Below are 19084 nucleotides of genomic sequence, written 5' to 3'. Positions count from 1 at the left end.
GTTGATGTTCTCAAAAGGGCATAGTGTAGACGGCCCACTCGCGGCCACTGCCGCTTAGCGTCGATCAGAGAGCTTGGCCTAGTTGCCTTCGACGTTTTCCATCACTCTGAACTCTCATCAGAGTCGTCGTCGATCCTTCTTGATATATGGTATAGTGCGAATGGTTCGAGTAAATTGATGTCTACGAAATGGCGAACACGGAGGATGACCTGGCATGGCTCAAGTCGACCTTCCATCCGGTTCCCAAAGCCGCACTGCCGGATGACTGCATCGAGTACACCATCTATGCTATATCTTCTTCACTAGATCCAACCAATGATTCAGAAACACGCCTACGACTGAAAGCATTCCAGGAACACGTGGCAGATTTGCAAAAGAAGTGGTTGAAGGACTACATTTGGCAGCGACAAGGCTTCAGCCTGGCTCTTGAGAAAGATGATGGTGAGGTTCGTGACCAGAAGTCGCTGGGACATGCGAAAGACCTAACGTGTTTCGCAGGTGTGAGCTATCTGCAGGGTCGTACTGAGTACGGAGATTCCATCGAAGATGAATGGGTCATTGTCTGGCTACTACGAGAGATCAGCAAGCAATTCGACGACGCCTGGATCAAGGTGACTGATAATGACGGCGAGTTCCTGCTGATTGAAGCGTCCGGATCCCTACCTGCCTGGCTCGAGCCTGACGTGGCGGAGAATCGTGTCTGGATCAATGACGGAAAGCTCAAGATCATCAAGCCTGCTTCCGGCAAGCAATCAGCCAAGCGAACAGACGAGAAGCTGTCGATCAAAGATGCTCATCAAGTGATCCTGGGAGAACGTAAGCGCTTGATGCATTCCACGCTCATGGAAGAAGAGGCTTTTTATCGCCTGCGAAATTATCCAGCACAGATCGCCGATAACGTCCATCACGCTTTAGCAGTGGTGCCACGAACAGTCGCGTTCCTTCTACACCAGAATCCGGCCTACATTGCCCCAGCCATTGAGGCCTTCTATCTCAGGGATCCAATCTCTCTGAAGAAGCTCAACGCGGACAAGACAGACTTGGACCTGCCCATACAACCTCATGACCTGGTCACAGTCAGTGTTCGCTTTCCAAAGGTAGCCTATGCGCAACTGAAATCGCAGGACTTTCCCGCTCCCAAAGCATTGCAAAATATGCTGTCAGAAAGTGTCAAGACAACTGATACTAGCCCTGCGTTTGCTGAAACAGGAATGAAGATCACTTGTGGCTTCGAGATGCTCTTGTCAGATACTCAGTATCAAGACAAGCCTGCAGTGCGTGAGATGAAGCTCCTTCTGGAAGACATTGAATCGGGAGAAGAGCCTCTTCCCACGGATGGCGTCATCCAGACCTGGCCTAAGAAAGAGGACGGTGAGAAATGGCTAGATATCAACTTCTCCGATCTGGAGCAGGAGCTGGCCGGTAGCAAATCGAAACCTGCTGAGGACGGCAAGAAGCGGGAATTTGGTGATAAGTCTGCACAGGAAAACCTGCAGAGAATCGTGAAGCAGTTCGAGGCATTCATGAATGATGAAAAGGCCGGCGTGGACGGCGCTGGTACGTTTGACGAAGACGAAGACCTTGATTCTGATGACAGTGACGAGGACGACCCCTTCGAAGACAAATCAGCGAGCTTTGGCGATGACGACTTCACGAAACTGATGCAAGAAATGATGGGCATGCCTCCAGAAGTCATGTCCGAGTTGATGAAAGGCAAGCTGGCACCTGATGCAGCTGTCTCTGAGGCAGGCAGATTCGCCGCTGAGAGAACGAAGGCGCAGAATGTCACTGAGAACAAGGGCGGGGAGAAAGAGCAGGAGAAGCAAGCGGTAGCTGAAGACGAAGAGGACTCGGATCCGGAGTTCGCTGCGCACATGGCTCAACTTGAGACAGAACTTCGATCCAGTGGTGCTCTGAACCTGTCCGGCCGCAGCAAGAAGAAGATTACGGATCGCGCTTTGAAAGGTGCAGAAGGAGACCGCGACTCAGACCTCTCATCAGATGACGACCTCGGCGAGAACGACATCGATGTCAACTTCGCGAAAAATCTGCTGGAATCATTCAAGGCACAAGGAGGCACGGCTGGACCGATGGGAAACCTGATGGGATTGATGGGCGCCGGGCTCCCTCGAGACGATCGTGACGAAGGCTCTAGCTCTCGAGCTGGACCCAGCTCTTCCAAGTGAGTACGCCGTAGCATTCTACAAAGCCAATATCTTCCATCCAAGCATATGCGCTCCGGCGCGCGTTGACTTCAGAAGAAAGGAATACAATCATCATACATCGAAGCACCCTTCCCCGTAAACGCGCCACCCGTCTTCAACGGCTTCAACGTATTCGGACCCTTCGCAATGCAGATCCTAAACATCACCTCCAGACACTCAGAGCCCTCCTCGATGCAACGAAGTACCCATCGCGACCATGCCTCCTCGTCCGCCGAAGAAAGAATTGTGAAATTGCCGTCTTTAGTGTACAGCTCGATCCACACAGCCCGCCAGAAATTTGCGTGAGTGCGCGGGTATTGCTGCGCGATGGCGATATGGTATTCATCTTTGGCGAGATTGTTCAGCAGCTTCAGCATCTGCTGGGGCTTGGTGCAGTCGACAGTGGTGGTCTCGACAGTATGGCTGATGTCAGGATCGCCACGGTCGAGTTGGCCATTGATGCGGATTTGGCCACGGAGCTTGATGCCGGTCACTAGTTTTCGAATGACGGCTGATTGCTCGTCGACTGTTTGCTTCAAAGTATCGATTGTGCGCTGCATGGTGTCGATCTTCGTGTCCTGGGAGGCCGCTGCGGTTTCGAGAGCCGCTGTTCTGCTGCTTGCTTCGTTGCGTATCTGATCGAACATCACCTTTGCATCGCTGACGACCTTTTCGAGGCGCTCCCGAAGGGCATTCAATTCTTGCTGTGAGGCCGCCATGGTGTTCTGATGAAAGATATCTGAAAGCGCGGAGAGAGTGCAGAGAGACGAGTCCGAAGTTTGTGCAAGTCGCAGAAGAATTTCGACAGCGAGATACCACAGCTTGAAGTGCGCTCAAACGAAGACATTGGGAGTCTTGGCATTTGAAGCCGTTGTCAGGTTTGGTTGAAGTCACTTAGTGGTTGGTAAGTGAACTGGCCCGCGGCTTGCCTTGGGCGACCACTTGCCAAGCCTTCTTCTTCCACTACGACGACCTCACCTGGAAAGCGGCCTCGGCAAAAAAGCAAAAAGGAAAACATGAACAAAGGAAAAGTGCAGGTAGCCATGCTGCAAGAGAGAGGTGGTGAGGAACCCCGGCAAGGGCCACCCGGTAGTTAGAACAGTCGACTACTGGAGGATTGAGGTTTGTAAGCTGTGCACTCCGCGACTGCAAGCCCTCCCCACGGGACTTTGGAAAGCGATCAATTTTGTTGTTTATACTCGGCGGAAAGACGTTCGAGTAGACGATAGGCCAGTCAGCCCACTGTGTGCAATGTGGGCTGATTTGAAAACAGTTTTCATCAACTCGAATATATAATCATCAAAACGTCGGACTTAGGGGTTTGGGTTATTAGGCACTTGCCAACGCTGTTCCGCGACGAGTCTACTAAGCAATGGAGGAAGAGACTAAGCACGATAGCCACACCTGCCGGGTACAGGGCTCCTACTGTAGGAGCCTTGGGCGCATGAGGTTTGTCTGCACACACAACATGCTCTAAGAAGCGTAGAGGGGCTCAGCATATCTCACATCGTAGGAGCACGTGCTTGAGACTGCTTGCGATGTCGAGACGGTCGATGCTTGGCAAGGCAACCATGGAGCTTTGGTAGAGTTTAAGGCAAATAAAACGCTGGACAGCAAACCGAGGTCAAGTCTGTACATGACCTACTGACCTACGGTCGCGAAGGCCTCTTTGCCATTCCAATGGATGGCATGAAAGCTCTAGTGAGCATTTAGGACGAAAAGTAGTCGAGGCTCGGTCGACTTCCAAAGAGCTCCTTGAGGAAAGTCTACCTACTCAGCACTCACTACGCCAACAAGCCGCAATGCTCTCGCGCATGAAGTTGGAAACTAGCGAAAGCAAATTTAGTCAGCACCGTCCACGGTTCTCGACGAACGCGGAATAAATGAGCGCGCAGATCGTCCAGTCGAGATTCCTGAAACACGGCGCTTCTGGCCTTACGACGCTTGCGCCCACACAAAGTCTCGCGCCACTGTTTCAGCGTTTCGTCTTGGCAGGACCGAAGCATTCAGACACATTGATTTGGACTATTCCTGCATTATTTTCGCAGCCGAGGATGGCGCTTGTCGCACATCTGGTGGTTGTGTGCTTGTTACATATGGTGAGCTAAGTGCTTTTGCGCGTTACAATACTTTTAATACTCACAAACCAGCCGATGGATGGTTATCAGTCCTCTCACGGGACTGCTCCGAGCTTTTCTTAAGGCTCAACCAGGACTGGCTGGCAATGACTGCTATGGCATATCAGTCATTGAACGCAGGAAGCGGACGATTGATCCAGGAGAAACAACACACGACAGATCCAAAAGCACAATATTATCCAGTGGAACGGATATCTTCACGGCATGCCTCTGAAGAAACACTGACACACGACACGTCAATAACCACTGCTCGGAAGGGTGTCAAAACTCGACGGTGTACCACATCTATCGTTGATACATGGACGCTGGAGATCGTGCTGTCGATACTCGCCCTAGGGTGTCTGGCGGCGATCACAGCGGTGCTCCTGACCTACCGTGGCAAAGCCGCACCCTCGTTACCCTTCAACATGACACTCAACACACTCATTTCCATCATCGCCACTGGAGCGAAGTCTTCCACCATCGCCGTCGTGGCATCTTCACTCGGACAAGCCAAATGGATCCATTTTCGCAGCGGCACTCGCCCACTAAGCCAGGTACAACTCTTCGACGATGCAAGCTCTGGGCCACTAGGCTCGATGTGGCTATTTTTCGGCAAGGCTGCATTGTCGTTACCGGCGATTGGAGCGCTACTCATCATCGTAGCTCTCCCTTACGACCCATTCATCCAGCAGCTCATCACATTCTCCCAACCTGAGTCCACCGGTGTGCTTACCAGTAAAGCCAACGCCTTCTTCATGACCGAGAGTGCCTTCCGCACTCAAGCCATCTCCAACGCGATTTATGGCAACATCGACGACTTCGGCCGCCGGCCCAGTTGCCCTTCCGGAAACTGCACTTGGGCGCCCTTCGACTCGCTCGGCTGGTGCAGCAAGTGCGAAGACATGACCTCAGAGGTCAACACCGATGACTGCACTTGGTCCTTCTCCTCCCTTTCCGACCTCGACCCCAGCGTTGGCGAATACACCGGCGCATGCAATATCTCCTTTGGTAAAGGCAACTCACTACCACTCCAATGGTCCGTCTCCCTCACCAACGCCACTCGTCCCACTACCGGCAGCACCAGCGTCTGGACATTCAACATCGACAACGAAGCGATCTGGACTATCGCCCAGTCGACCGATTTCGCCCGTCCGTCCCCGAACGCCACCTATCTTTCCGTGTCCTGGCCCCAACTTGTCCTCGGCTACCTGCGCATGGACTTCGCCGACCCTTCCGCCCCAGAAAAGGGTGCCACGTTGTCGAAAGCTACTCAGTGCGTCTTATCCTATTGCACCACCACCGATACTGTCCGCGTCGCCGGCAGCGGCGTCCACCAGCAGAACCGCAGCGAGCCCAACTTTGGCACCGTGTTCCTCAACCCTGACGGGCGGCCCTGTTGGACTGCGGACCCCGGAGCGGCGGTCAATGAAGGGGCAGCGAATGATTACACGAACATCACAGTGTACGCCCGCTCCCGCTCCCTCCTTCAAGGAGTCGAAAGCACGTACTCCATCGACCCGGCGCACTTCACCTTCTGCTACGATGATCCGGGGTCCGTCAATCTCACGCAAGCGCCCGGTGCATGGGGCGCTGAACTCGCGCGTGCGGTCACAGGAACTCTCGTTACTGTCGGTAAATTCGGACCAGGCGCGGCAGAGTCCATGGACTCGGATTTGAGGGCTGCGGGTGACGATATCGGGGATGGGTTCAGCTATATCGTTAACTTCGACCGAGACATTGCAGGCGTGGCGGAGAGGATGGCCGCCGCGTATACAGATTTGGGGTATGACAGGAATAAGAGCGTGAACACGACGGAGGATATGAAGGGGCTGATGTTCTCGAACGAGCGGCTGATGCAATTGAGGTGGTGGTGGGGAGCTTTGCCGGTGGGCATTTGGGTAGTGAGCGTTCTGTTCTTGGTCTTCGTGGCGGTGAAGAGCAGGAGTCTGGGGCTGGAGGTGTGGAAGGGAGGCACGCTGGTGTATCTATTCAGTGGTATTGGAGAGCAGCATTGTAGGGCTGGAATGGCGAGCACTGTGGCTGCTTTTCCTGGTCCTGCTACTGCTTCTGGGTATAGCCGCAGCGGCCTCCCGAGCGTAGGGAAGCTGAGCGAAATGGAGAGCATCGCGCGTAGAACAGGCATCAGGCTGAGCGGCAGCAAAAGCGAGCAGAAGCGGATCGTCATCGAGTCGCGATCGATGGGTGACGATGCTGGAGTAAAGTATTCTGGGTGAGTCGGGGACAATCACGACGCTGCCGCAAATTCAGTTGGGAACTCGCCGAATTCGAGAACGCGTGGTGAAGGTATAAATCAGGTGTAGACGACCTGGAGAAGTGGAATCAGGTGCGCGATGTGGTGGCAAACACGAGGCGCTCCCGGGAGGGCTTGCTTGACGATCCCGCATCGCATTTCGGGTCAGTCGTGCCGCCAACGGATTGTGATTACTGGTGTGCAGTCACTGACATGACGTGGCTGGTGCGTAGTCAATAGAGTGTGGTCAATATCCTCGGTGACTTGCTTGGTCAGAAAACAATCTTTCCGTTCCTCACGCTCCTCCCGAGACTCGTGCTGCATCTTGAGTTACTGCGAAGAAAGTCTGTAGTATGTCGAACAAGTGTTGTTGTGCCACGGAATATTCGACGGCGTTGTTCTGCAAAGGTTATACCATGTGCATGCAACAACGGGGGAATCTGATGATGTCCCGGGAGAGTGCTTCGACAGACCGGATGACAGCCTCAAACGCGAGTACTCATCTCAAACCGGTGGACGAATCAGCGAAGCGTGAATGTGCATTCAGCGGCCAAGAGAACATCAACGCATGCCGCTGAGTGCCGTCGGTGGCAGGGTGTCTTGCTCACGATAGATCATTGACGACGACTGCATGACCTGTAAGGCAGATCGTGCCGGCCAAGTTTTAAAGCGAGGTAGCAACATCCAGCTAAAACGAGTAGAAAAGGCCTTAAGGCGCCTACTGGATTTATATCTGGAGTATCTTGGGCAAACCGGTTGACCAATGGTCCAACAATTGATGGGAGTAAACTCGTGCCCAACCACCAAGCATTAATGAACAGTGCTAGTTTGTCAAATGATTGAATCGCTATCGGTATGTATTGGGTATTGAGAAAAGCAATCGGCTTCGAGCATCCCACTCGCTCCTCTATCCACCAGTGAAGACACCTCAAGTCTCGCTCGCCAATCTATTCTTTCCCATCAAGCAGTAGTGATTGTTTCCCCTTTATTCAATCATGGGCTTCAAGCAGATCTCTCTTTTCCGGCCGCATCAATCTTATCCACGCTATCGCTCCGGCTGGACGAAGTCTCCGCCGTAGTGTGACCCTTGTCCGCAATAGCGCTTCCACCTGCCACAGCAGTAGGATTAGGCACCGTGTCAGCAGGAAGGCCGTTGACGTCAACGACTTCGTCATCGACCTCCTCTGGAATGAAGAGGTTGAGGAAGAGTGCCAGGAAGGCAGTGACGGCAAAGCCGGTCTCCATGACGAGGGTGATGGCGTTCATGAAGCCAATGAGCGCCCTGTTTCCGCCATCGTAGGTGAAGACGTAGTTGAACTGTAGAGCTTGTTAGCTAGGAGACCACAGGAGATGAGAACTGTGAGGGACTGGACTTACCCAGGTAGGAACCAACGTAGCGCCGTAACCGACAGCAAGGGCTGCAGTCAGGATGAAGCGATTGCGGCGCGTGAAAGGAATGGTCGAGATGATGCGAATACCCGATACTGCGACAGCGGAGAACAGGAATGTTGTCATGCCACCAAGCACAGGCGACGGGATCGCAACCAGAGCAGCCGCGAACTTAGCGAAGACGCCCATGATGATCAGGAAGAGACAGCAGCAGTATCCTGCCTTGCGATTGGCGCAGCGCGTCAAAGCGATGACACCGTTATTCTGCGCGAATGTGGAAACGGGAGTGATGGTCGCGAGGCAGGCAAACATGCCATTGAGGCCGTCGGCGAGGACACCGCCCTGGATGCGGGAGTTGAAGGTCTTGCCCTCGACTTCCAGACGTGACACATCGCAAGTGGCGGTAATGTCACCAATGGCTTCCATCATGAGGACGAGGTATACTGCTAAGAATGGTAACACCATCGGCCCGTAAACGGACAGAGGGAAGGTCTCAACCCAGAGGAAGTTGGCAACGGGAGCTGCGGTGATACCGGTGTCCGAGAAGTAGCCACACGCTGCTGCGACGATGCAGCCGACCAGGAGGCCGACGACGACAGCGCAGGACTTCATGATGGGTGAGCCGTAGCGTTCGGTGAGGATGATGGTCAGGAAGACGCAGAAACCAAGGCCAATGAATTGTGCTGATCCCCACGGAGCGGCCATCGGTGCAGTGTTGGACGGGCAAAGTTGGAAGTTGCCGGTAGTTGGGCGTGACGCACAGGTTCCAGAGCCACCAGCCCAGTTCTGAAAGCCGGATGCGATCAGCTTCACGCCGATCAGCATGACTGTTGGCCCAGTGACAAGTGGTGGGAAGACACGCTTCAGTACCTTCGCGGGAGCGAATGACAGGGCAATCTCAAGTAGCGAGCAGACGGCCGCTGTACCGAGAATGGCGCCGTAGCCACGCGGGCATGGTAGCTTCGTGCCATCAGCGTTTGATGGGCAATACCCGGAGGCGTACATCTGAGCAAGCGCGCCGGTGGCAACGGGTATAGTCGCAAAAGATGTACCGACGACGGAAATGAGGCCAGTGCCAATGAAGTAGGGCGTTTTGTAGATGTGGAAGCGGGTGATCTGGACCGCAGAGCCGATGCCGCAGTAGATGAGTGAAGCAGAAACAAGGTACCGAGACTGTGTGCCAGTGAGGTTGGCGCCGCCGGAGCCAGCGAGAATGATGGGAGGAGTGATTAGACCAGCCAACATAGCAAGAGCATGCTGAAATCCCAGCAGAAGGGCAAGGAAGACTGGCATCTTGTCGTTCAGGCCAAAGAAGGGCGCTGCTTGCTTCGGCTTCTTCATGAACGGCAGGCGCGGCTTGAAGAGGAAGGCATAGTCGTAGTCGCCAATGAGGCCATCGCGGGTTGTGACGGCTCGTACTATCCTCTGCCCTCTCTGCTTGATCCTGTCACCGAGAGGTGCCTTCACAGTCGTATCTGGACCGATGCGATCTGGTTCCATTGTTGCTGAAATATCTTAGAGAAATGTGTTGAGTGTTGTTGGTAGCTGGCTTTTGAGGTCTTGTGAGCTTAGTCTCTGAATACTTAAATCGTTAATCGAGGTTCGTTGTGTGTGACTGCTTCTGCGGCGATGATCAAGTATCGCTTATCGGTGAATGCTGCTCCTCTCCTACTTTGGTGGACACGATCTCCAATGATGCCTCTCATTGCTGCTCTGGGAGCGCGAGCTCTCATTTAATATGCTTGGACTTCAAAATGTTCATGTGCTGCCGACGCGGTAACCGCCTATGAGCGTTCACGGCGTGCATAGTTTGATAAGGCTACCAAGCCTGATTGAGTCTGGACTATGCGAAGCCTCTGTCGCGCCAAGCCGCCAGATGGCATGTGGTTGGCTGCAGGGCACAGACATTGAAGGCTGTCGGCGATGCCCCGCGCCAGATCACGAGCCGCCCAGGTCCAGATTGTGAGATTCGCGCCTGTGTAAGTGGGAGCATTAACGCAAAAGCTCTTGTCGAGATAGCGGAATTAGGCCCATGCAATTTTTTCCGAGGCATAGATAAGGGTGCAGTTTCCGACGAACCACATTTCCCGCCAAGCTCTCAGACAAGCGAAGATTCAAGCCATTCCGCGTCGAAATTTTGACAGGTCTCTCGGCAGAGTCCGAGCGGCACAACGACGCAATTGGTGCGATTCCAGAGCTGCAGTATGACTCGTAGCCTTTACTCATCAGAAGGACTTCGCCTGTCAACAAATGGCTCGGCTCTTGACCACCGCCGCGGGCGAAACGGCGCGCGCGCGAAGTGAGCAAGAGTGCGGCCACTCGTGCCGGGAGAAGCGTCCTGCGTACTCCAGCATGGTCATGTTTCCTGCTTATTTGATGAAGAAATGTTTACCACGCTCAAGTATTTGGACAGGATCTCCAACCCTGTTCTCGATCACTTTGTCCGTTGCTGGTACCATCTGAAGACCGAGACAACCTTTCTGCGGAGCACCTTCATCCACATCACGGTTCTTCCGGAGGTACTACGAGAATCAGCACAAGTTCATTCCAGTCGAGGAATATCACTCACCTGCTCGGGCTGGCTGTTATGTCGTTCAGCCGTGTCAGGATCTACGCAAGGCAATTTGCATCTTGTTGTATGACATGAGCAAATAATCTCATTGTCTCCAACCTTGATCCGTTGCCAGTCGTCTTCGTCGAATGCACTGCCGCCGGTCACGACCAGATTAGGTCGAAATCGACGAACAGAGAGATGCGGGATGTCTTCTTTCACCTTGTCGGCAACATCCCGTATTGACGCCAGATTCTGTATGCTGAGCGGGAAAGAGTCTGCAGCTGCTGCAACTGGTTGATAACCGATCTCGCTCGGCTTCGGCGCATTTCCGTGTACTTCTCGATACGAAGCAGGATCGACTCGAAATAAGGTGACGGGATTCTTCGCACCGAAGACTGTCTGCAGGCTGGAGGGAACGTGTCTTTGGTAATTTAGCCAGGTAGGTGCGTCGCTAAAGATCTCCATTACCTCCCTGGGGTAGTCGTGATCCTTCGGAGGTGTAAATGGAACCTGGAAAGATGTCTCATTAGGCAATAACTTGATCCGGATTAACAGTCGCCGCAGAGGCGCGAAAGCACCGGTTGGTATTAGAGGGTATCGGACAACAAGCAGACCATCAGTATCCGAGCCCTTCTTGAGCCAGACTTCCGGCTTCACTAGGGCAAGCTTGTTATATCCTGGCTGTCGCAGGGTCCGGAACTTCCATCCATGCTTCTTCTGCTCGCCGGGCTTCGATTTCAGCTCCGACCATTCTGCTATGGCAAATTGACGATCCCAAAAGATGCCAGCTCGATCGATCTTGGCCGAATCTAGCTCGAATCCATGACAAGACTTGATGGGATGGCAAAGGATGGCCTTCAACCGCCAATCTTGCGACTTGCTAGTACTTGGGGGTTTTGTGTACTCGAGGTTTTCCTCGTCCGAGAGATTTGGTGTTCCCTTCTGGCCCAACCTCTCGTAGACGTAAGGGTTGGGAGCCGACTGCGATTTTCGGACGAGAAGAAAGAAAGCTGGGATCAGTAATGATGGTACAAGTATGATGAACAGCTCTTGGAACGTCCTGCCTGGTGGCAGGCCTGTGTCGGAAGCCATCTGCGTGGGTTGTGATGTATTTGAGCTTGCTCTGTACAGTGTATGAGTTTGTCACGTCGTCGGGATTAGTTGCATAGAAATGGTGCTTAGTCAATAGGTCTGAGCTGATGTAGATGGAATGCGAGCTTGAATTGCCTGGGTCCAAGCTCACGTGGCCAAGATCGAGTCCCTAGTAGTTGCTTTGAAAGCACAGCCAAGCGTTATCTGTGCATCAGTCAATGCAGTAGTAGACTCAGTAAAGTAGCAGTCTGTCTGAGTTTTGTGTGTACTCGGCCACGCCTTTTAAATCGAGCTACTCACGTTTAGGCTGCCAGTAAGGACCGTGATGACCACAGGAAATGGTTTTCGAGGATAGCGGAAAGTCGAGGCGGGCTCGGCTCCACCTGCTCATTCAGGCATATGACGATTTGGAAGTCGCGTCACCGAAACGCGTCGAGCACCTGAGATTTCTCGAGTCACTGGTACTTCTGGCGACTGGCGGCGAAGTCGACGATTATTGTGTTGTCCCGGGCGACCTACGAACACATGAGCTGCACACAGTGTTTGCTCGTTTGGGCTTGTCAATGATGCTGTTTTCGGGCGTCAATTCATCAACATGCCAACATCAGGCTCGTATAGAGGATGCCTCAAGACGAGCCTGACATAACGAACTTCTCGACATCGTCGCCGCAAAAGCTCCCAGCTATCAACGGTGCACAAGCTTTGCAAGATGACTTACGTCGAGCACGAGGCATTTCAACAGGCATACCTAGCCTTGACAAGCAACTCGGCGTTTCGAGTCCCCTAGCGACCAACAGTGGCATTCGACGAGGACATGTGACCGAGATCTTTGGTCCGCCAGGATGTGGCAAGTCGACAATGGGCATGCAGATCGCAGTGAAGGCAATGCAGAGCTCGATGCTGGTACTAAAGTTGTCTGGCTGGCCACCAGCTCTCCGCTGATGCACTCCCGTTTTGACGACATAGCAGCGCAGATGGCAGAGTCAGTGGACGATGGCATACCTTCGTCGCCCCCACGCGCTGGCGCGGCTCTTTGCGATCTAAGCAATCGATTCATCTACCGAGAAGTCCAGGTACTGGCCCATTTGCTTGTCATGCTCATGCATCCGACTGCTGTCTTTCCTCCACCGAATACGTCCGTTCTCGTGATCGACGGACTCCCGAACTTTCTACTTGGCGCTTTGCCCAAGCAGCCTCACTCGAAGGACCCGAAAGGCAATGTACTGGCAGATCAGGCTGCCAAACGAGCCAACAGTAAGCGCTTCCAAGTCATCGACAACCTCGCTTCTGCACTGGCACGCCTGGCCACGTCACGGCATATCGCCGTTGTCGTGCTCACAAATGCTACGACTGCGATCAGGAATGGACAAAAGGCTATTCTCAAGCCGGCCTTGAGTCGACAGGGATGGGACATTGCAATCAACACTAGAATTGCTCTATACCGAGATCTATATCCTCCGCAATACCGCGAGAACCTGACCGTCGAGGAGAAGCGATTCTATCGGCTGGCGGAGGTGACTCGACTGAACGCTAAGGATGTCTTTCGAGACCCTGTACCGTTTGTGATAGAGACAGAAGGGCTGAGAGAATTGGATACTTACAGCTTGCCCATATCAAGTGCTAGACCACCGAGAACAACTCCCCAGAGAGCGCCAGAAGCATTGGTGCCCCTCGAGATTCGCACCAGCCAGCTTTCGTCCCAAAATGGGAGCCACACAGCGTTTCCGACTGCATCGCAAGTGCTTAGACAAGAGTACACAGTCCTAGATCAAGGTCCGGTATCCCCTCAGATGCCAGTCGGTAGCAGTCAGCCACTAGAGCCAATCGAGGAAGCAGCATCGCACGTAAGTGAGGGCGGTCTGTTAGTCGAGGAAAATCATTACGCGGGTCACCCGTCACGAGCAACGAAACGAAAAGCGATTGAGATCGCGGACAGTGAAGACGAGGACGACCCTGAAGAGCTCGACCTGGATCTGCCAGACCCAAGCCTTCCACCACCTCAACCTCATGGAGGTGCCACAAGTACGGATATGGAACCTGAAGAAATGCTCTTCGATCGAGCTGAATACCGATAGTGTGTTGCTTTTTTGTCGATAGATTGCTAAGGCAGTGTAAATCAGGATAGACGTCTCGGAAGGCTTGAACGCCTAGAGTAGACCGAGCCAATGTGTTGAGGCTGCGGTTGCGCTTGCACGAATTGATCTCCTGGAATAAATTCCTTGCCATCGTGCCTGCTTTTCCTCCATCGACTGAGGCTTAGTCCGGCGCAGGTACATTCGAGTGTTGCAGTCATCCGGTCTCGTGGCCAGCCCAGTCGGTCAAGCCTCCTGGTTGATCGCTCCCGTGCACATTTATATGCGCACTTCCGCGGAACGGTTTCTGATCAGCCGGCGTGCCAACAGCCTGCCGTCCCACGATTTTCTGTTACTTTGCTTGCTTACTTAGTATTTTGTACACATTTACATCCACTTCTTCTATCTGATTCGGCCAACACCAGCATCTCACTGGCATAATCTGGAATATCTCTTATCGTACCTCCCCAACATCATGCTTGACCGGATGAAACAGCATACTCCTCAAACACATCCTTCCTCCCCAAGCGCCCCACTCGGCATCCTCACCACCTACGCCCTCCCCCTTCTCCGCCTCCCAACTCTCCATCTCCCTCTCTTTATACCCCAGCCACCTCCTCCACAGCAAGCCTGCCCAGAAGCTATCGTAGTAGTAGCTACTCTCCTTCAATCCATCCTCGAACCCATGTGGGCCCTCCCCAAACACACTGTCCTCAAACCCACCCGACCACTTTCCCGGTCCTCCACCATTCAACACACCTTCCGTAAACTCAGCCGGCCAGTCCCGTTCCATATACACCGGATGCGGCGCAAAGACAGCTTTCAAGCCATGATGCAGCGCGACCGACACCGGAAACATTTCAGAGCCCATGCTGTGGCGCTGGACCCAAGTCTCGTTGTGCATGATGAGCAGTAACCGGCGGGAGAAGCGGGCGGCGACGACGATGGAGCTCCGCCGTTCCGGGATCGGCTGATCCGTTGACCAGCCTGAGACGTCGTTACGTCTGTTCCAGAGTGTGCCTTCCGGGTCAAAGATCGGATTCAAGGATATGTAGTCCGCTTCCTGATCATCGCTGTGGCCTGCCGTCCCATCAGCGTCAGGCGACCGCCTGTCCGCATCCTCAACCATCTTCCCGTAATCATCTTCCCACAGCGCCGGCACGTAAAATCTTGCACTCCTGTCCCACAGCAATCGGTTGCGTCCACCACCGCCACTCCGTTGCTTCCGTGCGAACTCCACCACGCCCTCCAGCAACTCATACCAATGCCCCACGTACCTAATATCCATCTCCCAATTCCAAAAGTACTCATACTCCCGTCTCTGCACCATAAACCACTGCAGCGCGAAATGCATACTCCTCATCGCCGGATACATGCTCCCATGCTCCGCGAAATGCGGCTCAAACGGTCCCGGATACACCAAACGCATCAGATCCTGACTCCACAGCGTCGCCATGGAGCGGAACTCTTGAGGCACGAATTCTGCAAGGGCAGCATCGTAGGCTTCGCGGGAGGTGAAGATCGGGTAGTTCTTCGTATCTTTGACTTCGATGAGGAGGTGCACGTCGTACTCGCCGGAGCTGTAGAGGGAGAGCTCGGTGACGAGGGAGCGGAGGTAGAGGCGGAGGGCGGGAGTGTATTCCATCCCAGCCCAGGCGCGGAGGACAAGGGCGGTGCGAGGGATATGGGACGGATTCGTCGTTGGTGAGGAAGGCTGCTCGTCGGGGAGATCAACTAGTGAGCCGACGTGGCGGTCTTGCTGTTCTCCTGTGGACGGTGCGAACCGCTCCTGGTTCCGTTCTACGCAGCGTTGCTGAGCTACACCGAGGTCCACCTCGCGCCAGTCAATGTATCCCGAGCCAGTTGCCCAGATCGCTTGCGTTTGATTACGGTCGCCGTGCATGCCTAACCCGGTACCGCCATGAGACGTCTCGTAGCCGAGACCATAGTGCGCATATCGGCCGTAGCGTTCGAAGCAGATGTCATCCCGTAGACCGATTGCCTTGTAAGAGCCATACAGAGGATTTGCGGCGTGTTGTGGGACGCCTTCGAGAGGCATAGATAGACGGAGTCGGTACGTTGTTCGCTTCCTCTGCCTCTTGCTTCAGGAAGCATTGCCGCCTGCGTGGGATACCTGCTTCCTTTGCTGCAGCAGGATCTTCCTTCAGCTGAGGGCGGTATGGACGCAGCTCAAGTGGCAGACCACGTTCACGCTTGTCTTCGGGTGCGTTGTTGTCTTTGCTATCGCTTGTTGCACTACCGATAAAAGGATTTTCAGGCACGAAGTCATTCGCGCCAACCAGATTTCCAATGCCCTGATAGAAGCCTTGCAACTTGTTGAACTCCTTCCATGGTCTCGTCTTCAAAGATGGTGGCGCCGGCTCATTCGGCTTGTTCTCTTCCTCTGGGGGTTTCTCATGCCTGAATACCACCGTACTGCCCACTAGTAAAATCAACACGACAGCAAACACCCAAGTCTTCGCTCTCACATTTCGCAGATATGTCGATGACCGCTCATATGCCGTCGCTTCCCCATAGCGGCGCGTCGCTACCGCATAGCCTGACATGCCGTCATTGTGTCCGCCATTGAGGAGCTCATGCCCCGCTTCGTCCTCCCCGACGGGCTTCCAGGCTTGTGGAAAACGATGTTTCGGAGTTGAGAGCCAAGCCGGGAGTGTCAGTCTGAGCATCTAGATATCAGACGGTAGGACAGGACCAGAACCAGATTGGGCACACCAGTGTGCGCCCTGTCGCAGAAGCCGTGCGACGTTGTACAGATCGTGGACATTCACAGACTAGATGATAGGTCGGATGGCGAATAACGCCATCATCATAGATGCACAAGTTGTGACGCAGCAATATACACAGGATCAAGACAGCGAGTATAGAACAAGTGAAGAACAAATGATCACGCGAAGAACAACAATGAGGACGATGAGATGTCGTCGCTGACCCCCAACTTCCGCTATCAGAAGCGAAGTTGCATCGGCGACCCGGTTGGGACAACCGCCTTGGCGATGAACAGCGCTTGGCGTCATTGTCCCCGAGAACCCCTGAAGCACTCCGTGTCTTCTCGTTTATTACTACACGTGTCAGCATAGAACGATGATATTGGACTGGGAAGAGCGTGCCTTATGGCACGAGATCTACGGCTAGATGTCGTTCATCATATGGGAGGTGACGCGGTCGCCGCACTCAGATCGACTTTTGCAAGTCATGGACAGCTTCGACTCGGTAGTCTAACAAGGTGCCAAAGCCAAAGGCCGCGGTGAGTACCGCCGACATGCGTTCACATTTTGATACAGGTTCTATGGTCAGGAGAGTGGACGGTTCGAGGCATTCTCTCATCGTACGTGTCCCAGCGGAAGCGTCAACGGTTGCTATACTTAAGCAAGGAACACTACACCACTAAGATGCGATGCCATCGGCGACTGTGCACTGCGCCAGGATCGCGGCGACGCGGTCAATTGTTTGTTGCTGTTTCTTGCTGGCTTTTGCGTTGTTTGACTTGTCGCAAACACATCACCGCGATGACTGGACGTGAACAATGGGTGTTATTACGCTTCCTTTCTGACAAGCATCGCTATTGCCATGATCTTGTTTGTGACAACAACAACCACTACTCAGAGCGCCATAAAAGCCTCTCACTATGCTGATCAGACTCTGCTTATTCTCATTTCGCAGCCAGAGACCAATATCATCATTGTTGGAGACCACGATTACCACCTTCAGAGATCAACGTCACTATTGCCAGAGCTTAAGGTCACTGTCATTCAAAGTTAACGTCACTAGCTTTGGAGACAATGTCCGAGCAAGAGCAAACTCTGTATGAACAATACAGTCGTCCTCCTATCGGACCAAAATTCAAGATCGGAGACACCGTTCATGTCCTCGACGAGGCAGTCAGGCAACCGCCAGCAGGCGTCACAAGCAAAGCTCCAGCAAGGGCCTCAACAGATCGTCCAACAAGAGTTCTCGGCGCGTTTCCAGCAACGTCCTCAACCGGAGGTCCGGCAAGAGTCTCAATTCCAGCTTCGACTAGTGTCGACGAGTACATCCGCGAGACAACCTGGGAAATTACCGCAATTAACAAAGTCACCGCTGAAGAACGCGGCGAGCGCGCCGAGCACACTTACCGCCTCGAGCCAAAGAAATTTGTGCAAGTCATCGTGCCGGAGTCTCGATTGCTACCTGTCAAGTGGCTCCCAGACGATATCGTCAAGGACAGTAGTGGATTCCTCTACAAGGTCGCAGAAGTCACGTTCCACAGACTTCCGGATGGCAGCGTCGGTAGGAAGTACGTCGTAAAGAGCGAGACAGGAGGTTGGCACGAGTTCGGTGATGGGGAAGCGGAAAATGCAGACTCGAGAGAGTGGTTTCCAATAGAGGAGTGAGCAGAAGCATGGAGACCGGCGCGCAGTTGAGGTCTGTGTTCGGATGGAAGAGCTATCAGTTCGTTAAGGATCCGTTGGAGTTGTTGCTGCTCGAGTGCAAGCCATGCCCATCGCCTATAATCAGCCATAAACAGCAGCTAGTAGCAGAGTATTGAGTAGGGAACACGAACAATGTCACGGAAACTCCCAACCTGACCACTATAGTTTGTTCGTGACGCATACGGACCACTGCGCTGCGACAACGGTCACGAAAATCCAAGGCGCAAACCCCTGGTCATGTGTATCAAAGCCAAGCTCCTCGTATGCACCTAAGGCTGGGGAGTGGGAGGAGCAAATCGATGGATACATCGGCCAAGAAGGGAGACATGCACGCAGCTCTAGGCATGCACGACCAACACTCATGCATACAGCCTGATATCTGAACCCGAGAGTTGTCCAATGACTTGGGAGCGACTTTTCGAGGCACTGTTGGTTGGCCAGATGATGAAAAGTAGAGATAAGGAGTGAGAATTACGCCTGATTTTGCAGAGACAGTGGTTCGCACGCTGGGCAAAGCAGATGGCAACATCGCATAAGCGTCATCTTTCGTCTTCGGAAACAGCCCTGGGCCCGCGGCTTACTGTAGACTCGCGATTAACAAGATCAGAAGCCACTAGTCGCTTGGAAAGCAGTGCTGAATTCACGCTTCGAGGCCTCCTTCGAAGTTCGACGTGGGGTGCATGGCGATCTTCAGCATAAGGTCGTGGTACTGTCTGGGGTCAGACCTCGTTGAAGGAGCGGCAATCGGCACTTTGACCTCGAAGGTGGCCCTGTTGCTCGTCTCGAGGTCTGCTGCAGTGCGGCTGAAGGCCTGGATGGTCTGCGAGCGTGTCTAGTCAAGGCGGCACGATTCAAAGGGGTGCTCTAGGTTCTGGAGAATATTGAGTTTGGAGGAAGCTGGAGAGCGTGCAGACTGTCACGGGGTGACGGTGGGAGGGCGGCAGGGAGGGCGATAGCAGTGTCAGTGCA

At 53.7% G+C, this 19084-nt stretch overlaps 8 protein-coding genes across 8 annotated transcripts; 4 read left to right on the top strand and 4 right to left on the bottom strand.

Moving 5' to 3' along the window:
• Positions 1 to 188: 188 nt before the first annotated feature.
• Positions 189 to 2186, top strand: AB675_3734 (Protein SGT1; the record flags this gene model as incomplete). Its single annotated transcript, XM_018143812.1, has 1 exon — positions 189 to 2186. One exon carries the CDS (start codon positions 189 to 191, stop codon positions 2184 to 2186), a length of 1998 nt encoding a protein of 665 aa, XP_017995238.1.
• Positions 2187 to 2254: 68 nt separating this feature from the next.
• AB675_3733 (uncharacterized protein) lies at positions 2255 to 2923 on the bottom strand (the record flags this gene model as incomplete). The annotated part of the gene is made up of 1 exon (XM_018143811.1): positions 2255 to 2923. One exon carries the CDS (start codon positions 2921 to 2923, stop codon positions 2255 to 2257), a length of 669 nt encoding a protein of 222 aa, XP_017995229.1.
• Positions 2924 to 4437: 1514 nt separating this feature from the next.
• On the top strand, positions 4438 to 6558 carry AB675_3732 (uncharacterized protein; the record flags this gene model as incomplete). The annotated part of the gene is made up of 1 exon (XM_018143810.1): positions 4438 to 6558. The coding sequence occupies one exon, from the start codon at positions 4438 to 4440 to the stop codon at positions 6556 to 6558; it is 2121 nt and encodes a 706-aa protein (XP_017995257.1).
• A 1019-nt stretch (positions 6559 to 7577) lies between these two features.
• AB675_3731 (Purine permease) lies at positions 7578 to 9464 on the bottom strand (the record flags this gene model as incomplete). Its single annotated transcript, XM_018143809.1, has 2 exons — positions 7578 to 7892; positions 7953 to 9464. The coding sequence occupies 2 exons, from the start codon at positions 9462 to 9464 to the stop codon at positions 7578 to 7580; spliced, it is 1827 nt and encodes a 608-aa protein (XP_017995249.1).
• An 869-nt stretch (positions 9465 to 10333) lies between these two features.
• Positions 10334 to 11610, bottom strand: AB675_3730 (uncharacterized protein; the record flags this gene model as incomplete). The annotated part of the gene is made up of 2 exons (XM_018143808.1): positions 10334 to 10486; positions 10534 to 11610. The coding sequence occupies 2 exons, from the start codon at positions 11608 to 11610 to the stop codon at positions 10334 to 10336; spliced, it is 1230 nt and encodes a 409-aa protein (XP_017995202.1).
• An 842-nt stretch (positions 11611 to 12452) lies between these two features.
• AB675_3729 (uncharacterized protein) lies at positions 12453 to 13685 on the top strand (the record flags this gene model as incomplete). Its single annotated transcript, XM_018143806.1, has 1 exon — positions 12453 to 13685. The coding sequence occupies one exon, from the start codon at positions 12453 to 12455 to the stop codon at positions 13683 to 13685; it is 1233 nt and encodes a 410-aa protein (XP_017995218.1).
• A 451-nt stretch (positions 13686 to 14136) lies between these two features.
• On the bottom strand, positions 14137 to 16249 carry AB675_3728 (uncharacterized protein; the record flags this gene model as incomplete). Its single annotated transcript, XM_018143805.1, has 2 exons — positions 14137 to 15728; positions 15817 to 16249. 2 exons carry the CDS (start codon positions 16247 to 16249, stop codon positions 14137 to 14139), a joined length of 2025 nt encoding a protein of 674 aa, XP_017995188.1.
• Positions 16250 to 17485: 1236 nt separating this feature from the next.
• AB675_3727 (uncharacterized protein) lies at positions 17486 to 18076 on the top strand (the record flags this gene model as incomplete). Its single annotated transcript, XM_018143804.1, has 1 exon — positions 17486 to 18076. One exon carries the CDS (start codon positions 17486 to 17488, stop codon positions 18074 to 18076), a length of 591 nt encoding a protein of 196 aa, XP_017995190.1.
• Between the last annotated feature and the right edge of the window lie 1008 nt (positions 18077 to 19084).

The sequence above is a fragment of the Cyphellophora attinorum genome (genome assembly GCF_001299255.1).
Source record: "Cyphellophora attinorum strain CBS 131958 chromosome Unknown Contig42, whole genome shotgun sequence".
NCBI lineage: Eukaryota > Fungi > Ascomycota > Eurotiomycetes > Chaetothyriales > Cyphellophoraceae > Cyphellophora > Cyphellophora attinorum.
Note: the sequence above shows the minus strand (reverse complement) of the source record. Positions and strands in the feature narration are given on the sequence as shown.